The sequence below is a fragment of the Perna viridis genome, chromosome 8, assembly GCF_037379345.1.
Source record: "Perna viridis isolate PV_CMFRI_1.1 ecotype Kerala chromosome 8, ASM3737934v1, whole genome shotgun sequence".
Classification (NCBI taxonomy): domain Eukaryota; kingdom Metazoa; phylum Mollusca; class Bivalvia; order Mytilida; family Mytilidae; genus Perna; species Perna viridis.
In genome coordinates, this window is record NC_142452.1 from 36,787,763 (window position 1) to 36,806,468 (window position 18,706).

Sequence of the window (18,706 nt, forward strand, 5' to 3'; positions counted from 1 at the left end):
CACAAAGATTTAATTGCATTATCCAAGTGTTTTCACCATATAACTTCCAGCAATAACCCTTAAAGTGTCTGCAAAGTTAGCCTTTTATGAAATTGATATCTTTATCTTTATTAAACAGAAATGCACTATGAACAAAGGCAGGAATTTTCTTCTGCACTTTTTCCCAAAATAAGCAGTAAAAAATATAAAATACAGAAGCTTCAAAATAAATAAAAAAAAAAGCTTCTAGGTTGTTCTCTTGATGTATTGGAATTTATTTGAGACAAAAATTACCAATTTGAAAAAAAATGATGTACATGCTTATTGAATACCTTATTACCTTGCTCAAGATGGTACTGCCTAAAATGATTATTTTTTACCTGTGATAACAGCTGTGAATGTCTGATTTCTAACTGTCGACTATTGATAGCATCATTCTTGTATTCTATAGCAGCATCAAGTGCTTCTATACCCTCATCAAGTTCAATTATCCTGAAAAATAATCATTAGTGTAATATTAAAAACATTGAGGATTAATTGAAATCATCTACATGTATTACGATAACAATTTACACAGCTTCTTGGTTACCATCGAATAATTGAAAGTTAGATGGCTGCAAAAATTACCAATTATATGGAAGAAAATTCATATATTTCAAATTAAAACTTATTTGAAAGAATTATTTTACTTTAAAGCTCATTATAAGCATCAACAATTAACAATTTTTTTTTATAACTATTTATCAGGTCACTTTGAATGCACCAATTTGAGAACTTCACAGCTTGAAAATATGAATACTACATATCATAAGAGGCAGGTGAAACATAAAGACCCTTGTTAACAAATATACTATCACAGACAAATGAAGTGTCCTTGTCAGCTTTGCTACTATTTTTCAAATCATATTTCATAAGACTTAATTTCCATCAAATATCAACAAACCTCCTCTCTTCTTGGCCTGACAGGAGTCTCCCCTCTCTGAGCTTATCCTCTAAGACTGATCTCTGTCTCCCAAGTTTATCTCGTCCTTCCTGAAGTTTAGACATCTCCTCACGAACAAACTTTTGGTGCTCTGAGGGTGTTCTGGTCAATTCACTTGATTTCTCCTCAAGCCTCTTGTCAAGTGTCTCTAACTTTGTGGATACTGATAAGATATTCTAAAAATAGAGGCAAAAATATGGAAAGACATTTTAAATACTACCATCTATGGATAAAAAGTGTACAATATTACAAACTGATTGCTTAATAAAAAAAAAAACAAAATGAATTGTTCAATAGCAATCAAACTCTAAAGGCTCAGTCAAATTAGGTTTATCTCCAAATCTGTTGAAAATTGGATATCAACCATCCAAAACCACTAACATGACCTGTTATAAAGTTGCTTAAATTGACAATTTACATGTAAAATGAAAACATCAATGTTTTGCAGTCATGACAGAAATTGCACTCTCTCCCCAATTGCAGTGAGCCCAAAGGTTGATGATACACTCTTTAAAGACCTTTAGACATTATATATCAGTGATGTCACAGTCAGTACGACGTTACTTTGTCCATGAGCACTGCTGATAATCTTTATGAAAGTGTTCAGTCACTTAATATGGACACATTCTCAGTGAGGTTCTATATACATGTATGTAGTTGCTCTTATACATGAATGGTTATTAATCCTTCTGACAAAAATGATGTATGCTGTTTGAACTTTTAATTGTCAGTCCCAATAAGAAGTAGGCAGTAGGTGAAAAATGGTATGAAAAAAAAACCTATTATTTTGATAGTGTAATTTGACTATTTGCATCATCAGAATCAGACAAGATTTTCCATATCATGCTGGACCATTGAGTTACAATTTCATTGAAATGCACTGAAAATGAACATTTCAAGGGCAGATAACTCTGTCAAAAACCTCATTTGTCTAAGATTCTATCGAAAATTTTCTGAGCAAATCCAATGATGCAGAGATCAAATAATGGTCTTTTCAAATTTAAAACGCATCCTTGAGTGATATTTAATTGTCAGATCGGTGGGGATTTGACATGCTTCCCCCTCCCATTTTGCCTGATTCTTACAAACACTTACACAATAACACAGATGCACAGCATGTGATATAGGAAGTCAGGCATATTTCCATACAGTTGAGATATTAGTAAAATTAACAACATTGTGGTGTGTTATCAACAACCAAAATGTTAACTGAGTACAATTAGCTCCATCACTCATAGGCAAATCCTAATATCATTTTGATCAAAATATGTGTAGATGCAAAATGTTGAAGCAATAATGATTTACCTTATTAATAATTTGACTAGATCTCATTCTACGGAATTCTAATTCACTCTTCTCTGCCATCATGGCTTCCTTTTTGGCTAGGATTGTTTCCCTTTTCTTCAACTCCTGAAAAAAGAAAAAAAAGCAAGTTTATGGAGTAATCTCATAAATCAGATCACTGTAAATACTCATATTCATTGTTATATAGTTTCTGAATTGTTACACTAGACAAAATATGTTGAAGACATGGATGAATTCTATACATTGACAAACACAGACACTTTCAATTCTTTTATGTGGAGAAAGCATAAAAAAACCGGAGAATAGAACATGCTAAATACAAAACAAAGATGAGGTTCAAAGCATTAACCATCATATCCCTTTCAGAAAGCCGTGTTTTCATTTTACTTAGAATATTAAATTTGTTTAATACCTCTTGAAGTTCTTCCATCTGTCTTTTTTGTTGTAAAACTTTCTCCACTTCATTGTCTATCCATTTCTTTTGCTCCTCAATCTTATCTTGGTCTTCACTAAAATGCAAGAAAGGGAAAGTTATGACCTTCCCTTCTGGCAACAAGCATTAAGAGTACAATCTTATCATGCTTTTGGAAGGGTATTACACAATAATTCAATCATTTTAATAGAATAGAGATTGTGTGATAATTTATTTCGTGAAATCAAGAGATCAAACATGTATTACTCAATATTATTGAAAAAAAATCCAAAAAAAAGCAAACGAAAATTTTGAAGAGCATACTATTCTACATGTACAATCTGCTTTGTGTCTTCGTATAAAATATGTATTTTGTGTAATTCAATGCACATGAAACAGTTTTCTTGATTAACCTTTTTTTCTTGTATATGCAGGTTTTTTACTTTTCATTTTATTCCAAAATATGTCGAAGTAATTTAATGAGGACAACAAAGAAAGTTAAAATTGGAAAAATTAAAAGGAAATATATGGTTACAGGAACAAAATCATAATTATAAATTCCAGATTTGAATAATTGAAATTCAAATTAATAGCGGAAGAAAATCAGGTCTGTGTTAAAATCATAATCAAAATAGCAGTTTTTTTCTTATTTTCCACAAAAAATTTAAATCAACAAAAAAAAAAAAAAATTAAATTAACTTATAATACAGTATAAGCTATTAAAGATGGAAATTTAGCAATTAATACTCTGTAAAAATTTCAAATTTGACCTCATCAATATTGAGTTGACCCCTACATTCTAATTATTCCTTACACATTGATAGGTGGCAGTGTTGTACCTCCACCACTACGTAACTTCCTCTGGACAGCAGCTATTTCTTCATTCTTTCTCTTCAGAATTTTCTGTTGTTGTTCATTCTTTATTTCTAATTCTTTCACTCTTTGTGTTTCCTTCTGCATATCCCTCTATAATTATGTTTAATTTTTGCTATTAATTGAGATTATTTGACTTATTTTGAAGTTGGTGTCTTTTTTGTTTTACTTGCCTTTTGACAGGTGATATTTATTGCTGCCCAATTATATCATAATACATGTGTAGTGAATCCATAATGGAAGCAGGAGGTTTAGCATGCTATAAAATTGGTATAACTCGCCACTTCCATCGTAAATGCCTGTACCAAGTCAGGACCATTGCTATGGTTTCCAACATTCCAGTTTTTACCCTGATATTGCCATTTGTTATATGTACTTTTTCTTTTGACTTCTGCCTAGAGTTTTTCAGTTCAGTTATTTTGATATTACCCTTCATTTACTAGTTTCCTTTAAATAAATTGGTACCTGTTGGTATTAGCATAATTCACAAAACCTTTTAATTTCTAAGCATCATATGAAAAACTTGCAAGAAGTTTTTCAGGTAAAAAAATCAAAAACTTGTTGAAGGGTTGCTTTAGGAAGGTAGCACTAGGGTAAGGGACATAACTCATGAAGTTAGTGATATGTTTGTATCATATTCAATTTCACCAAAACCTCTCGAGCTTTCGTTTGAAGCAGAATAAAATGAATCCAAGTTAATTAGATGCTTACATAAATATTGATTGATATAAAATGCTGAATACAAACATTCCAATGATTTTTGAGAGTTGTGTCCTTTACCCTAGGTCTACCTCTTTAAAATCTAGAATAAAACACCAAATAACTTGTCCGCGACATATATATCAAAGGCAAAAAGTCCTTGACATTCATTAAAATTGCACTAGAAGGCGTAACAAATTCCTATCCTTGGATCATTATAACGCATACCTCTAACTTCAGCTTTCTCTCTGATTCATCTTTAAGACGTTTTGTTAAATGTTCTTTGGTTTGTTTCATTCTATCAACAGCCAATTCTAATTCTTGTATTCTACAAAAGAGCACAAAATGAAAAAATTATTACTATTCTATTTTACAAAGCCAACACTAAAGCAGAAATTGATGAAATCGGAATGAAACATATGGTTAAAAGAGAGACATAACAGTTGAATCTGGAAATTTCCATTTTTAAAGCAGAAAATCATGTCTGATACTTCTTACACAATGAACATGTTACAAAAAACATTGTAGACTTAAATTTTATCATTTCAACATATTGTATCTGTTTGACAATAACTACAGAGTTGTTAAATTTATCTATGTATATTCATCACTACACCACATAACTGATGAAATGGTGAATTAGCACTACAATGAACTAAAATATATACTAATACAGTTTTATTTTGAAAAAAGACAATTCTATGCCTACCAAAATAGACCTGCAATAACCACATTGTTCCAAGTACATACCTATCTTAAGGTGTTGGGCCACTTTATAGCCTAGAGTTCTTGGTAGAGAAATTCTATTGAATCTGATATATACAGATACTTACTTTTTCTCATTATGTACAGAGAAGTTAGCAATACTTTCAGTCTCCTTTTGTTTCTTGGAAATGGCGGACATTCTTGCCTTTGCTGTTTCCATTTTCTTCCTGTATTCTCTGAAAGCAAATGGATTACATTGAGGTTTTAAATGTATTCTTTCAGACATAGTACATAGTGTTTTATATTCTTTCAGACATAGTACATAGTGTTTTATTTTGAAGTTTCCGAGTATGCTTTGCTTTTGCTCAAGTTGATCGAGTGACACATGAACCATTTATATGAGTTTACTTTTTGAAGTAGTGTTAAAGCATGACAATTAAACAAAATTCAAATTTACCAAGTGTTTAGTCTGACTCAGCTAGGAATGGAACCCACAACTTCAAGTTCTCTGGTCAAGTAGACTACTTTTAAACCACTGAGGCAGTTTGCTCACATAAGACAAGACTGAAACTAAAAAAGTCTCAGACCATATTTTATATTCTTCTAATGGACCTTTTGGAAGACATTAATTAGTTTGCAAGTCATATAATCATTGTTTCTAAGGAAATTGATGACTTACTGTGTTAACTTGGCTTTCTCAGTTGTTTCCTGTTTTGCCTCTAACTCTTGTAATACTAACTGAGTTTCTGACAAATCTCTTTTAACTTTGGTTTTCTCCTGAAAATATAAACATTTATTAATTATCAAAACTGATATTAATAGTGCCATTCCTACGGCGGGTGTTTCTGGAAAAGCAGAGGACGCTTACCCTACCGGTTCACCTGGTCCATGCTCCCAGTTTTTAGTGGAGTCTGAGTTGCTCATTTGCTTTTGTTACTTTGTATGTATGATTTTAGTTACTTTATGTTCTTTGTTGTGTATGTCTGTTTTCCATGTCTGGTCTTTGTCCCTGGATTACATTCTTTTGATTAACGCTATAACCTTGGTTCCCTTGATTACTCTTTCAATGAAATAATTTCTGCTTCGGAAATATACAGTGAAACTTGTCTAAACCAAACCTCTTACGGTCTCATTCAGTTTATATGTGTCCAAAATATAGTGAAGTGATATGAATGAGCTTCATAGGTATCTGTGGTCCTTTTCACAAAAAATCGTAAGTGTAAAATTAGTCGTAAGTTATGACGTCATAGTAAATATAAGTATTGTGACGTCATAATTTTACTCTTATGAATTTTTGTGAAAAGGACCACTGATTACTGGTTTTTCCAGGATATGGTTAAGACAAGTTTTCATGTAGTGGGTACATGTAACATTACAAAGATGTATATTACTATACAACCTAGGCAAGAGAAAAATATAATGATCTGTTATCAGTAACTTTCCTACATGATTTGGGGAAGGGGCCTAAGCCCATGCAATTAAAAAATCGTTTCTATTTAAAACCCTTGAGGAGGATGGTTAGAGTATCATTTGTAGTTTCATGAGGTGACCTCTAGAACATAAATTTAAAACAGTAGAGTGCAGAGTAAATTTTGTACATTTTACAAATTTCAATTTTGATAATGTACAAAACTTAAGACAATGTTTAAAGTAACAATTAGGAATTTCAGTGCTGAAATTTGGAAAATTTACAGCATATTTCTTTTGGGGAATGGAATGGAAATTCTTACCAAAATCAAGAGTTGGAAAATCACTGGTCATTGATGCTCACCCTAATAAATGGCTGTATTTCATTTACTTAATTACATACACAATGATTCATGCTGAATTAACAATCTTGAAAAAAATGTACAAAACAAAACCTGAACCCTAAGTATAGCAAACAGAAAGTCCTACCGAAGAAAAAAACCTATGTCCTCGATAATTAGTAATTGAGCATTTATTCTTTTTAAATCCTTTGTCTACTGACCATCAAAGATTATAAATCATAAATCTGCATATGCAGAGTAAATTTATAAACTTCATCTTCACCTGAGAAAACTGTGTTATCTTACCCTTTCTAATGCCTTAATTTTCTCAGCATACTTCTTATTCATCGTGTCAGCATCTTTACCAGTCTTTACTAACTCTTTGATCAGTTGTTCCTTCAGCCTTCAAACAAAACAATGTTCATTACTAATATTCATATTTTTTATAATGTATTTTGATATTCATGATGATAGTTATATCCCTACCTACTGTAAACTATGATGATAGTTATATCCCTACCTACTGTAAACTAACTTTTTAGGTCTTTTCCACTGTTTTGTATGGAAGTAATTTTTCTAAATTGTTTTACATAAATACTTCCCCCATTGGAACTATTTTTCAAAAATATGAAAAAAAAAAAAAAAAAAGTGCTGAAAATGTGTACCAACTGTTCAAATAAATATTACTTAACTTGACTTGATGTGCTGCTTGCACAAAGTTACACATGGTTTAATATGTAAATGTAACTGGTTATGTTTAGTGGTTCATTACACAATAAAAGATTGTCAAAGGTTGAAACACCAAGTGAACATATATATATGCTCAACTACTTATTATAGAAAAATTCCCAAAGATGTCAGAACTGTCAAATTTGCGATGCAAATTTTTGGTTGTTCCCTCCGCCGGACTCGAACTCGTACCACAGTGACATCTATGGCAACACCGCCTGCACAAAGTCCAGCGCCCTAGACCACTCGGCCAGCTAGGCTATATAAAAATATAGCTTTCACTGGCCGGGTCATTCCTCCTTGTAGGATTAATCTAGGGCTGTAACTTAGTACATGATGTATGGTAGTACGGGACAGTTCATTTAGGTGTTATTATGTAGGACAGAGGATAAAATTAATGATGCATGTCACAATAAATCAATATTATACAAACACCTCAGAATGTGACGACTCTATTCGCTACACTGCTCCATCAGATCAAAATTGATACAGGGAAGATAGTGCAGGCGGTGTTGCCAAAGATGTCACAGCGGTACGAGCTCGAGTCCCGCGGAGGGAACAACCAAAAATTTGCATCGCAAATTTGACAGTTCTAACATCGTTGGGAATTTTTCAGACCTTTCTGTATATAATAAACATTTTGTACATGTTTCGTTCTTTCCTTGTAATGAAGGAGAGGGTAACAAAGAAACATGATCTAAAAATATGTTCTCCTTAGGTTTTGCGAATAAGAGACTAAATACAGAAATTTTTTTTTTAGATTTTTTTCCATTACAATTTCTGTATTTTCTTTTCACACATACCTAATGTTAATGGACAGATCTCTCATTTTAATGTGAGCATCAGTCAGCTTCAGTCTGGAGTCCTTCAGCATTCTCTGGGTGTTAGAACTCTTCCTTAAGCTTTCTTCCATTGCTTCTAAATCTGGTCCTAAGTTATCTCCCCCTGCTGATGATGAAACACTTCCAGCCATACCTGTAAAAACAGTTTTTAAATGAAAAAATAGAAGAAAAACAAGAATTATAATGTATATGGTTTGAATGTGTTACAATAATATAAAGTATAGCTTTCAGTAAGTTCTATAAAACATTTTAATTCAGAGCTGTTCCAGTAAATCATAAAACGAATGCACCTTAATCCTTTGTATATGGGTGGGTGTTCAGGTCTCTTGACAAAATGTAAAGTTCATAAAAAAACATAAATAGAACTTGTAGACTCCCCTGGTGAAAAAAAGCCTTCAACAGATACCTCATGTCTTATAACAGAACAGTATTTACAAACATTTACAAATTACCACTTTGAATTATCCCCCCCCCCACTTGTATCCTATAAGAGATATATAAGTTAAACACATAATTTCATTAAAGTCTATAAAATGTTATGCTCAGACATTGGCTAGGACAGACAGACAGACAGACAGACGGAGAACAGTACGTGCTTACCATCTTTGTTAATGACAATGGAAGGAATAGCTGTATTGTTGACATTTTCTTTGTTTTCTTCTGTTTTCTTTCCTTTCTTTACTTTGAATGTTCCTTTCCTCACAAATTTTCCACTGCAAACAATGAAATAACAAAATAATACCTCAACAACAACAAAAAAATGCTTGGTGCAAAAATTACCTCAACCATAAAATCACATTGTTATTATTGTATTTATTTAAACAAGTTAAAACCATTCATTCAATTTACCAAGAAAATTGTGCCAATCTAAGTTAAGAGATATTGTATAAAAAATCTGAAATTCCCTTGCTTATTCCCAACACAATTAACTTTACTTTATGTAATACGACCAATATGATTATTGATCTTTATTGAACATTTATAATGCACAACAAATTATATAGTCAATAAGAAAGTGACACCTAAAGAGTGCCATGACCCTTAACTTAGGAGTACTACATGTACTCACGTTTCGTGTTCTTGGGAGTCCTCAACAGGGACATCATCACCTTGACCAATTGCCTCCTCATCCACCTCCTCTATAAATGCCTGTTGCATGACCTCATCACTGTCTTCTAGCCGACTAACAAGCAGCTGGCTCCTAGCGCGGAAACTTTTCATCACTCTATCCAGTGTAAACAAGGCAGGACTAGTTTTAATGTTTCTTGAAAGTGGACGTAGGTTTCCATTGGCCTTCAAATAGAAAGTTAAATGCCCTTACATAACAAAGCCTTATTTTTACCTCAGCACTTGTATATTTGGATATTCTTTTCGTGGGCGTCATCCACTACTTTCTTTAATTGCTTATTAAATATTGGTATTGTTTAATTTGCAGTCTTTTGACCACTTACGTTGTCATCCCCAAAAAAAATTGTCAAACATTTAAGTATACTAACAGTGTCTGGTCTCCTGGTGAGTTGGACGGGGACAGACTTAGGGCGTCTCTCTGAAGGGGGCACTATGGGAGGGGCACTAACAGTAACAGCCTCATCATCAATTAGACTACTCTTGGTCATTAGATTGTCCTGAAATATACAGATACACTTAATACATATGACCATGAAAAATGAAACATTTAAATGAGTTTTACAGCAAAAAAGTATCCTCTATGTACAACCAAACTTTTATACAAAACTCAGTTTGCAACTCTGATTTTTTGACATTGCTATTATTAATTTGACAATAGGCTTTTTTCACATGGGTGCTATCAATATTAAAGTCTATTCTTCATTTCTTAGGTAAAACTTACCAGTGTTTTTTTTTAAATTATAATAAGTAAATGAGCATCAGCGCATTCAACCTATGGAATATTTGGCGTATTAATCTTTGCAGACCATTTGGTTGAACATACTGATTATTTTTTGTTAAAATGTCACTTGTAAAAAATACTGGTCATTTTTTCATAAGAATTTAGAACAGACTTTAGAGGTTTACACCTGTATAGAAAAGTCTATCGTAATGGTTTAAAACCACAGTTGCAAAAGAAGTTCAGTTAATTTGGCCATACATAGTAAACAGTTTTAGCCATAACAATGTAATTAATTAACTATTACTACCAAATCGAAACCTTGAAAGATTATTAACAATTAAATTAACTTTACTTATCTTTTGAAATGTAATTCATTCAAAAAGGCAATCTTGTCTTACTCAACAAACTCATTTAACAATAGAACAGTGATATAAATTATGCTACAATTTAACACTTTTCTATTTGAAAATTTATTTCCATAGATTTTAAGATAGAAAGCTCTTATTTGAGGATAAATAAGTAATGATAACTTGAAGTGAACATGCATAAAAGCCAATACAAAAATCTGAAAATATGTAAATAAGACAGTAAAATAGAAAATTATCTACCCAAAAACAAACCATGTTCATAGAATTCTCAAACTCTATGACACTAACTGTTAAAATCTTTTTAAAAATTAACACTGAGCAAAAACAACGGCAAACATTTTTTCGGTGAATAATTCTAAATATCATGCAGTTTAAAGAAATGTGACCAGCAGCCAAATCATTCATCATTTAAACTATTATACAGATAAAATGTGGATAATTATATACAAATGACTCTTGAAGACAATTGAAGTAACCGCAGGTATCAAAATGTTGAAGAACCAAAGCAAGTCAAGATATTGTGTGAATCATTTACAACTGATAATTTTCTGTTTGAGAAGAAAATTGTGAATTGTTATCAAGTAGTGTTTTAAAGAAGTGAGCAGCATCATTTACAACCAAAAGGATTTTGTATACTAATCTTTAAATGTGAAATAAATGTTAAGTCAATGGAATCTTCATTTTCCCTGTACCAAAACAATAAGTGTCCATTTTAGTGCCATTTCATTGTAAGCCTCAGTATCAGTATTAAGTGAATCCTTAGGTAACAGAAAAATAAAAATGTAACATAAACAAAACTTGATAATTTGATGTCTATGAATACCTTTATTATTGTTGGATAGAGCTTAGGAATATAGTGCAATAAATATATTAATGTCTATCTGCTTTTTATAGAATTTTAACAGATTTCTACAAATTAAATACATATTCTTCCAAAAGTTCTCTCCAGGAGCATTAGGGCTATTCCAGCAAAAATTGTGAGGGCAGTTGGGAAGCACATCTATTAAAATTTGATGGGTGGTTGTTATTTAAGACTGTTAACCATAACAATAACAGAAAATAATCAGTTAAAATTGTATGCATGGTGGGGTCAAATAAAAAGTGCCTCTTCAACACCCCCCCCCCCAAAATAAAAATAAGGAATACCTTTTTTTTTATCACACCCTGTTTTATCCCAAATACACTCAAAATAAAAAAGTACACTTAATTACCATAAAATTCCATTTTTAGATCTTGAATATTTTCTTTTTTTCTACTTATTATATTGATCATATCAATTTCATCTTTATGACTTAAGTTAAAAAGAAAATATCAAAAAGCAGATAAACATTTTTTTCTGTAAGCATACTACAAGTTGACATATTGTCTTTATAAAACTGAAAGTTTTAACAAGAGTCACATTCATTTGAAAGCTTCTACACCACTAGTGTTACCATATTTTAGGAGATTATCTCCCCTTATAAAGATAAATGTGAAATTATCTCCCCTTGAAGTAAGATATAATTCACAGACATCAACTAGTATCTAATTTACCAATGAAACATCATTCTGAAAACAAACAGTTAAATACATAGAAACATTACTAAGACAAACAAAAGAAAAAATACTAAACACATTATTTAAGTTTTCTAAAGTAAATCAAACTGGAACAAAAGCAAAACTTTGTATATCATATTAAATCTTAAATGATAATATACAGTAACAAGATTACTTTAAGTAATTATTACTAATATAAAAATAATTTTAATCAAATTTCTATACAAGTAGCTAATGTGAAAACTACATGTAGGCAATATAACATACCAGTACATGTAACAAGACAGTTTTAAACATGTAGGACAATGTACATAAAAACAGAGACTGCACTTCTATCAAAATCTGATTGTGAGTTATTTAAAAAGCTCCTTTAAGCTTACAAAATAGATAACCATATATATACGTGGTAGACCGTGGTACCTTAAAAGCCTTTTGGAGTTCCTCTATCTTCATGTGTTGTTCGATAAGCTGCTGTTCCTGTTTCGATCTTGTGTCCTCATATTGCATAAGCTCTTTGTCTTTTTCCTCTAACAAAGATTCCTGAATAAAAATAAATGATATATGCTTATTGAAATTTCAAGAAAATCTGACATCATGAAGGCTAACCAATTCAACATCTATGTGCCTAGTCCTATATCTTCTTCATTTATTTTTCAGCACATAAGTATCTTCAATATGTACATAAACAATAAGTATGCTAAAATACTTCAGTATGGGTTACAAATTTTTTTAAAGTGATGTACTAATGATGGCAAAAACTGCTGAAAAATTGGCTAAGTTCAACATGCTAAAAATGTAGGAAAAATATAATTGAATATGTCCATCATACAAGGTGTACATTTACAATATTTACATAAACACAGGGCAAATTTTGAATAATATTGGCTTAATACTTTTCAAATTACAGGCTACACAAAAATAGGTATCATCCACAACATAAAGTGGCAAAACTTAACTTAGTTAATTATACTATAAATGTAGGAAAAAAAATAATCAAATTTCTTCATAATTTTTTCTTGTTGTATTGAACCATGATATTAATACTTGCTGTGCTAGCTAATTTGAGACCACGGAATACAAACAGAAAGATTTCAAAACTTACCAACTCTCGAAGCCTTTCAGTAAGGTTAGTATGTTCTTTACTCTTCTCGGCAAATATTTCTTCGTCACTCTTCAAGTCTTCCCGACACTACGAAAAGAAAGTGTGCATCACGTCACACAGGGTTAATAAGACACATCATATCATTAGGCACAGCTCACTCTGATGTGCTTCAGAAAGCAACGAAGCAAAACAAGTAAATTAATGTTTGTGTCTCCCTGATAGAGACTTATCAAACTTTTATCAAATTTAATATTATAATGTCAAATATGTGAGTGTACATCAGAAAACTAATGCATATTTTTCGTAAAACAAAATGTGTGGCCTAAGAAATCTTTTTCAACCTACTTCTTTTTTTGGAAGGATAAAATAAGACAATAATTTGTATGGAACTGATAGATAACTAAACTTTTGCAACTGATTTAAATCAATTTCAGCTGAAAGATAAAAAAAAAAAAAATACTCTCTTTGACTTTAAATGCAATTAATGTTAAAGTTCCAATAAATATAAGTTCCAAACTTTTTAAATCATGTACACTGTTAGTCATATCAGAGTGACACTTCAACTTACATGAAATATGAAAATGCACATGTGATGTATCCACAATACAGCTTAAGTAAGTATATTACCTTTGACAGTTGAGCAGACAAATTTCTAATAGTCTCATTTTCCATTTCTTCTTTTGATAATGTGGCTGGTACCTTGTTTTTTATCTGTAAGAAATCACAAAACATGAAAAACTCATCAAAAAAAAGAAATAATAAATGCAATATTTCCCTCCAACAGACGCTGAGATAAATGTTACGAAAATTTCCATTAAGTACATAGACCTAGGGTAAGGGACACAACTCTTAAAAATCATTGGAACCTTTCTATTCAGCATTTTACATCAATGTCATGTAAGCATCAAAGCAACTTAGACAGATTTCATTCTGTGTCAAATGAAAGCTTGATAGGCTTTGGTGAAATTGAATATGATACAAGCATATCACTGACTTCATGAGTTATGTCCCTTATCCTAGGTCTACCCCCTTAAGTACCACCTGAAAAAGGTAAACAGGAAGTAAATGAACAAGGACCCTGTGAGGAAAAATAAATATTATTTGGAGTAAAAATACGAAGTTTCAAACAGCCATATACACCCACTCATATGGATAACTTCCCTAATTAAACAAGAAGTTGATATTGTTAATCACATATAACTTATGTCCCATCAATACAAAGCCACATAACATATTGAAAATCAATCCATCCAATAGCAGCCAAGATTTTTGTGACAAAAATTTATCTATCATTCCATATAGTGAAAAATGGCAAAGTCCCACAAAACAGGAAGTATATTGGACAGTAAGAATATCTTACAATGTATGCCCCATCAATATTAAGCCACCTTCCAGATTCAAAAACAACCCATCCATTGGGAGTTGAAATAATTAAGACAAAATGCAGATGTACAGAATGGCTGACAGACAGACAAGGTGATTTCAATATTTCAACCCAATCCTTGGGTGGAGATATAATAAATAAAAAGTAAAACATTTGCGTGGCTGACAGAAAACATTTGCTTGGTTGAAAGGAAACCTTTGCTTTGTGAATAATACAACCCATAAAATATTCAAATATACAAACCTCCTCCATGAGATCAAGCCAATCTTTAAGTCTGATATCTTGACTCTTGGAGAGAATATCTTTATTCTGGATTTCTATCAACTGTTTATATGCTTCCTCTGCTATCATTTTATAGTGGGAACACTCTGTCTGTAACCTGAAAATAGACAAAAACAGATTGTTGTATTAGGCGGTTTCATGCTCAATAAAAACACATTTAACTGATAACATATCAAACCATAAAATTTAGTACAATTATTAAGTTCATATCCTAATACCTTTGTGTCCTAGGTTTCATGACAATATAAAAAGATTCTGTGATGAGATACACAAACCAACAAATAAGTGGCAATCAAAATATCTGAGGTAAATATATGTAAATTAAACATGGTAACAATTAAATCCAGTTGTGTAAAAGCCAATATCTGTGAATCTACAAAAAAAAAAATCACACCCCTGTAGATAATTATCATTTAGCTTCAGCTGACTGATTTGTGCTGAGATAATCGACAAATAAAAATAATCACTGATAATCAAATTATCATTATTCAAGTCACAATTCCTTAAGTCTATCCAAGCCTTTCTTTTGTCATATAGTACTTTTTAGTTTTATTTCATAAAAATCTTTAAACATACATTCGAGTAATTGATCAGCCACCAAATGTCCACAGATGGCAACAGCATGATATTATTATTACCACATTTTTTTTTTACATGTATAGTAAAAATTTAAGTTATCCACCTGACCACTTGGTCTTCTAACTTCTGTAACTGTCGTGCATCGTGAGCATATTTTTCCATGTTGACAGGGTCCCCTAGACCAAACCCTGCTCCTCCGTTACTCATTAAAGTTGTTCTCTGCTTAACAAGCTCTTCTCTTAAAGCCTGAAAATGAATACATCAATATAATTAATTATATAAAATATAGAACGCACATTTGCTTGAGGAAATTATGAATGAGTTTGTATCTGTAAATATATGTACACATCAGAAACTACAGCAAAAAGTAATTGAAATCTTATTTTAATACATTGAGTGGAGGTATAATTTAAACCACTAATTAATTATGTTTCTGAAGTAGAATCTATATATATCCCATGTGATCTACCATTTGGTGATGGAAACTACTTGAAAGATACATGTATCTCAAACCTCTGAGTAGCATATTGCTAGCAGCTCTTTAGAAAAGGAAACAATGTAAAAAAGGGTAACTCTATAGCATTATCGTCTGTTACGGTAAAATTGACAGAAAAGGACAATAGTGCTTAAAAGTCCATACAAAAGGTTGGTGTCTTCCCAGGAGTCTCAAATGAAAGTATATTTCATAAAACCAGGAGTCCAAAATGAAAGTATCTCTCATAAAACCAGGATTCTCAAATGAAAGCATCTCTCATAAAACCAGGATTCTCAAATGAAAGCATCTCTCATAAAACCAGGAATCTCAAATGAAAGTATCTTTCATAAAACCAAAAGTCTCAAATGAAAGCATATCTCATAAAACCAAGAATCTCAAATGAAAATATCTTTAAACCTTACCATAATTTCACTCTGCATTTCCTCAAATCTGATTGACTGGACATCTCTGTTTATGATTGGTTTGTTTTTAATATTCTTTGCCTAAAACATGTAAAAATATATTTATAAATCATAATCAATTTACAATGATTCTATTTAGTATGAAGCTGGAGTAACCAGTAAGAAGACAAAGCTAAAAGCTAGAGAAGTAAATCGATAGATATGTCACTTGTAACTTATGATTTCCTAGGTCTTAGTAAACTTTAGACGAATTGTCTTTGTGTCCAATATGTAAAACTTATTATTTGTTTTATTGCACCACACAGTTAGCTGCAGATCACTTTCTGTCAGACTTAGATCAGACATTAAGTGGTTCTAAGGTCATAGGTTAAATTTGCATAGATTACCATATTTTTCAATATGAAATTTTTGAATTACAACATGGTTTTTGCGTTCAATTTTTAATCAGAACTATTACTGGAGAAAAACTTCAGTGGAAATTCAGCAAAACTATTCAAAAACTTCTTTTAAAAGTATTTTAATAGACTTACCCTATTAGCATACTTTAGAGCATTCAGAGATTCATCAAAGTTTGACGTGGACGGACTTATACAGCAAATCATCAATGTCTGAGCATTACCTCCTAATGAATCCTGTAAATATAACAAAATGGATATAGTGAGTTTTTCCAAGAGTCAACAACCCAACCAGGATGAAAAATGTATATACATGTACATGTATAATAATCATAACATAAATGAAGTACATTAAAACATTCAATACATGTATTCAAATTAATCTAAAAATAAAGATATCAACACTAAAGCTATCACCAAGTTGCTGAATCTTTTATTCCGTCGACTAGTTTCCCCTCAAGAGAGGCGCCATCAGGCCAGTTACATAATGAAAATAAACCAGCTAAGCAAAACAATTGCATTCTTTTTTCAGTTGACAGGTAGTGATGAATGACCATGTTACCATGTCCCTCAATTGAAGACCTTGATGAAATTTTACTACAAAATATAACATAATGGTAGCACTGAAGGCAAAATCATTGCCACTGTCTCAATACTAGGCCACTAAATCCATGCCAACATGTTAAGATCTTTACTTTGTACATGTTTAAATCTAAGTTTCCTTACCTTAAGAAGTCTAGTAATCTTTGATTCTCTATATGGTATATGCGAAGATTTTTTCTTAGGATCTCCCAAAGCACTAATCACATTACCAAGGGCAAGTAACCCTGAGTTGATATGCACAGATTCTGAAATATAATATTGTGTACATATAAATCTAATTGCTATTAATAGCAATTAGCAGCGGTTCAAATTAGTAAAGTCCATGACCCTCTATATCTGACCCAGGACTTTTAAAATTCATTAGCACAGGTCATGCACCTTCAATTTAATACAGTGAATTTTTAATGAGGATGCTTGGTTTACATTAGGAAAACTTTTGATTTGACATCTATGAAAGTCCTGGACTTTCCATCCTCAAAACCAAATCTGAACCCCTGGATATATATCTACAATAAAGATCATCAAAAATGTATATATCACTTAGTACAAAATATGACTTATCTTCACTGGGTATAATTAAAAATTATCAATGTTCCCTATAATTCCTACAAAATCAATTCTAGGGCCAAAATTGTTGACGTTATTTGTTCTCTCTCAACCTACCCAAATAAAAATAATCCCTACCTAAAAGTTTTGATTGTCTTTTCCTCTTTTTATTACTGTTTTTTCTTGTATTTTTCTGCATGAATCATATACCATGTACTTCTGAGAAAAAAAAATGGAACATACCTACCTACAATATTCTGTGATGTAGGGTTGGGAAAGACAAATATATTTTTAATTGTGGCCTAAAACATTTTAAATCTAGTATCATTAATACCTTTAAATCGGTCTCCAACATTTCCTGTCCGATGAGCCCTCTCAGATCCTGCCAAATCCACAAAATGGAACTTCCCGCACATAGTGTGGGTTATATCTTCAAAGAAAAAAGAGAAAACACAATTAGCTGATTTAATTTTACAAAGTAACGAATGGTCAGACTTCTATATTGACCATACACAAGCTTCCTGTAAAAATATTGTGTAGTTCGTCATTGGCAACTGAGTCCTTGCTAAGTTCATTCCCCGCTGTTACCTTATTTTAATATTTAAAGTACATAATTATATAAACTGAAATGAAAAACTCAGAAAAAATGGGTGTCGTTCAAAAACATAAAGTAAACTGAAATAAAATGTCCTATCAAAAAAAAAATTGAACCACACATTTTGAAGGTTAAAATCTAGACTGTACCCAAAAACAGGTGAAAAGTTGCAGTCTTCTTTGTCAAGAACATTCTAGCCTGATGATATGTCTTCTAAAAAAATATATTTATTTTTTTGTTGAGAATCTTGTATTTCTTCCTAATATGAGCACCAACATCATATTTGTATGCATTTA

The 18,706-nt window shown here is 31.5% G+C and overlaps 1 protein-coding gene across 4 annotated transcripts in view; it reads right to left on the reverse strand.

Moving 5' to 3' along the window:
- LOC148610371 (kinesin-like protein KIF27) overlaps positions 1 to 18,706 on the reverse strand; it is a 41,723-nt gene that overhangs the window by 10,497 nt on the left and 12,520 nt on the right. For 2 of the 4 annotated variants that reach the window (XM_088542899.1, XM_088542898.1), the window contains 23 exons: positions 18,150 to 18,245; positions 17,393 to 17,514; positions 16,802 to 16,903; positions 16,272 to 16,352; positions 15,478 to 15,620; positions 14,757 to 14,892; positions 13,757 to 13,840; positions 13,130 to 13,216; positions 12,448 to 12,567; positions 12,025 to 12,039; positions 9,771 to 9,899; positions 9,344 to 9,567; positions 8,875 to 8,987; positions 8,236 to 8,407; positions 7,010 to 7,106; positions 5,635 to 5,732; positions 5,084 to 5,191; positions 4,479 to 4,578; positions 3,493 to 3,644; positions 2,679 to 2,775; positions 2,267 to 2,371; positions 923 to 1,137; positions 360 to 471 (listed from right to left, as the gene is read on the reverse strand). In XM_088542899.1, the coding sequence (XP_088399025.1) occupies positions 360 to 471; positions 923 to 1,137; positions 2,267 to 2,371; positions 2,679 to 2,775; positions 3,493 to 3,644; positions 4,479 to 4,578; positions 5,084 to 5,191; positions 5,635 to 5,732; positions 7,010 to 7,106; positions 8,236 to 8,407; positions 8,875 to 8,987; positions 9,344 to 9,567; positions 9,771 to 9,899; positions 12,025 to 12,039; positions 12,448 to 12,567; positions 13,130 to 13,216; positions 13,757 to 13,840; positions 14,757 to 14,892; positions 15,478 to 15,620; positions 16,272 to 16,352; positions 16,802 to 16,903; positions 17,393 to 17,514; positions 18,150 to 18,245 (2,708 nt within the window). The remainder of the gene's footprint in view (positions 1 to 359; positions 472 to 922; positions 1,138 to 2,266; positions 2,372 to 2,678; positions 2,776 to 3,492; positions 3,645 to 4,478; positions 4,579 to 5,083; positions 5,192 to 5,634; positions 5,733 to 7,009; positions 7,107 to 8,235; positions 8,408 to 8,874; positions 8,988 to 9,343; positions 9,568 to 9,770; positions 9,900 to 12,024; positions 12,040 to 12,447; positions 12,568 to 13,129; positions 13,217 to 13,756; positions 13,841 to 14,756; positions 14,893 to 15,477; positions 15,621 to 16,271; positions 16,353 to 16,801; positions 16,904 to 17,392; positions 17,515 to 18,149; positions 18,246 to 18,706) is intronic. The other 2 variants (XM_088542901.1, XM_088542900.1) reach the window with 1 other exon arrangement.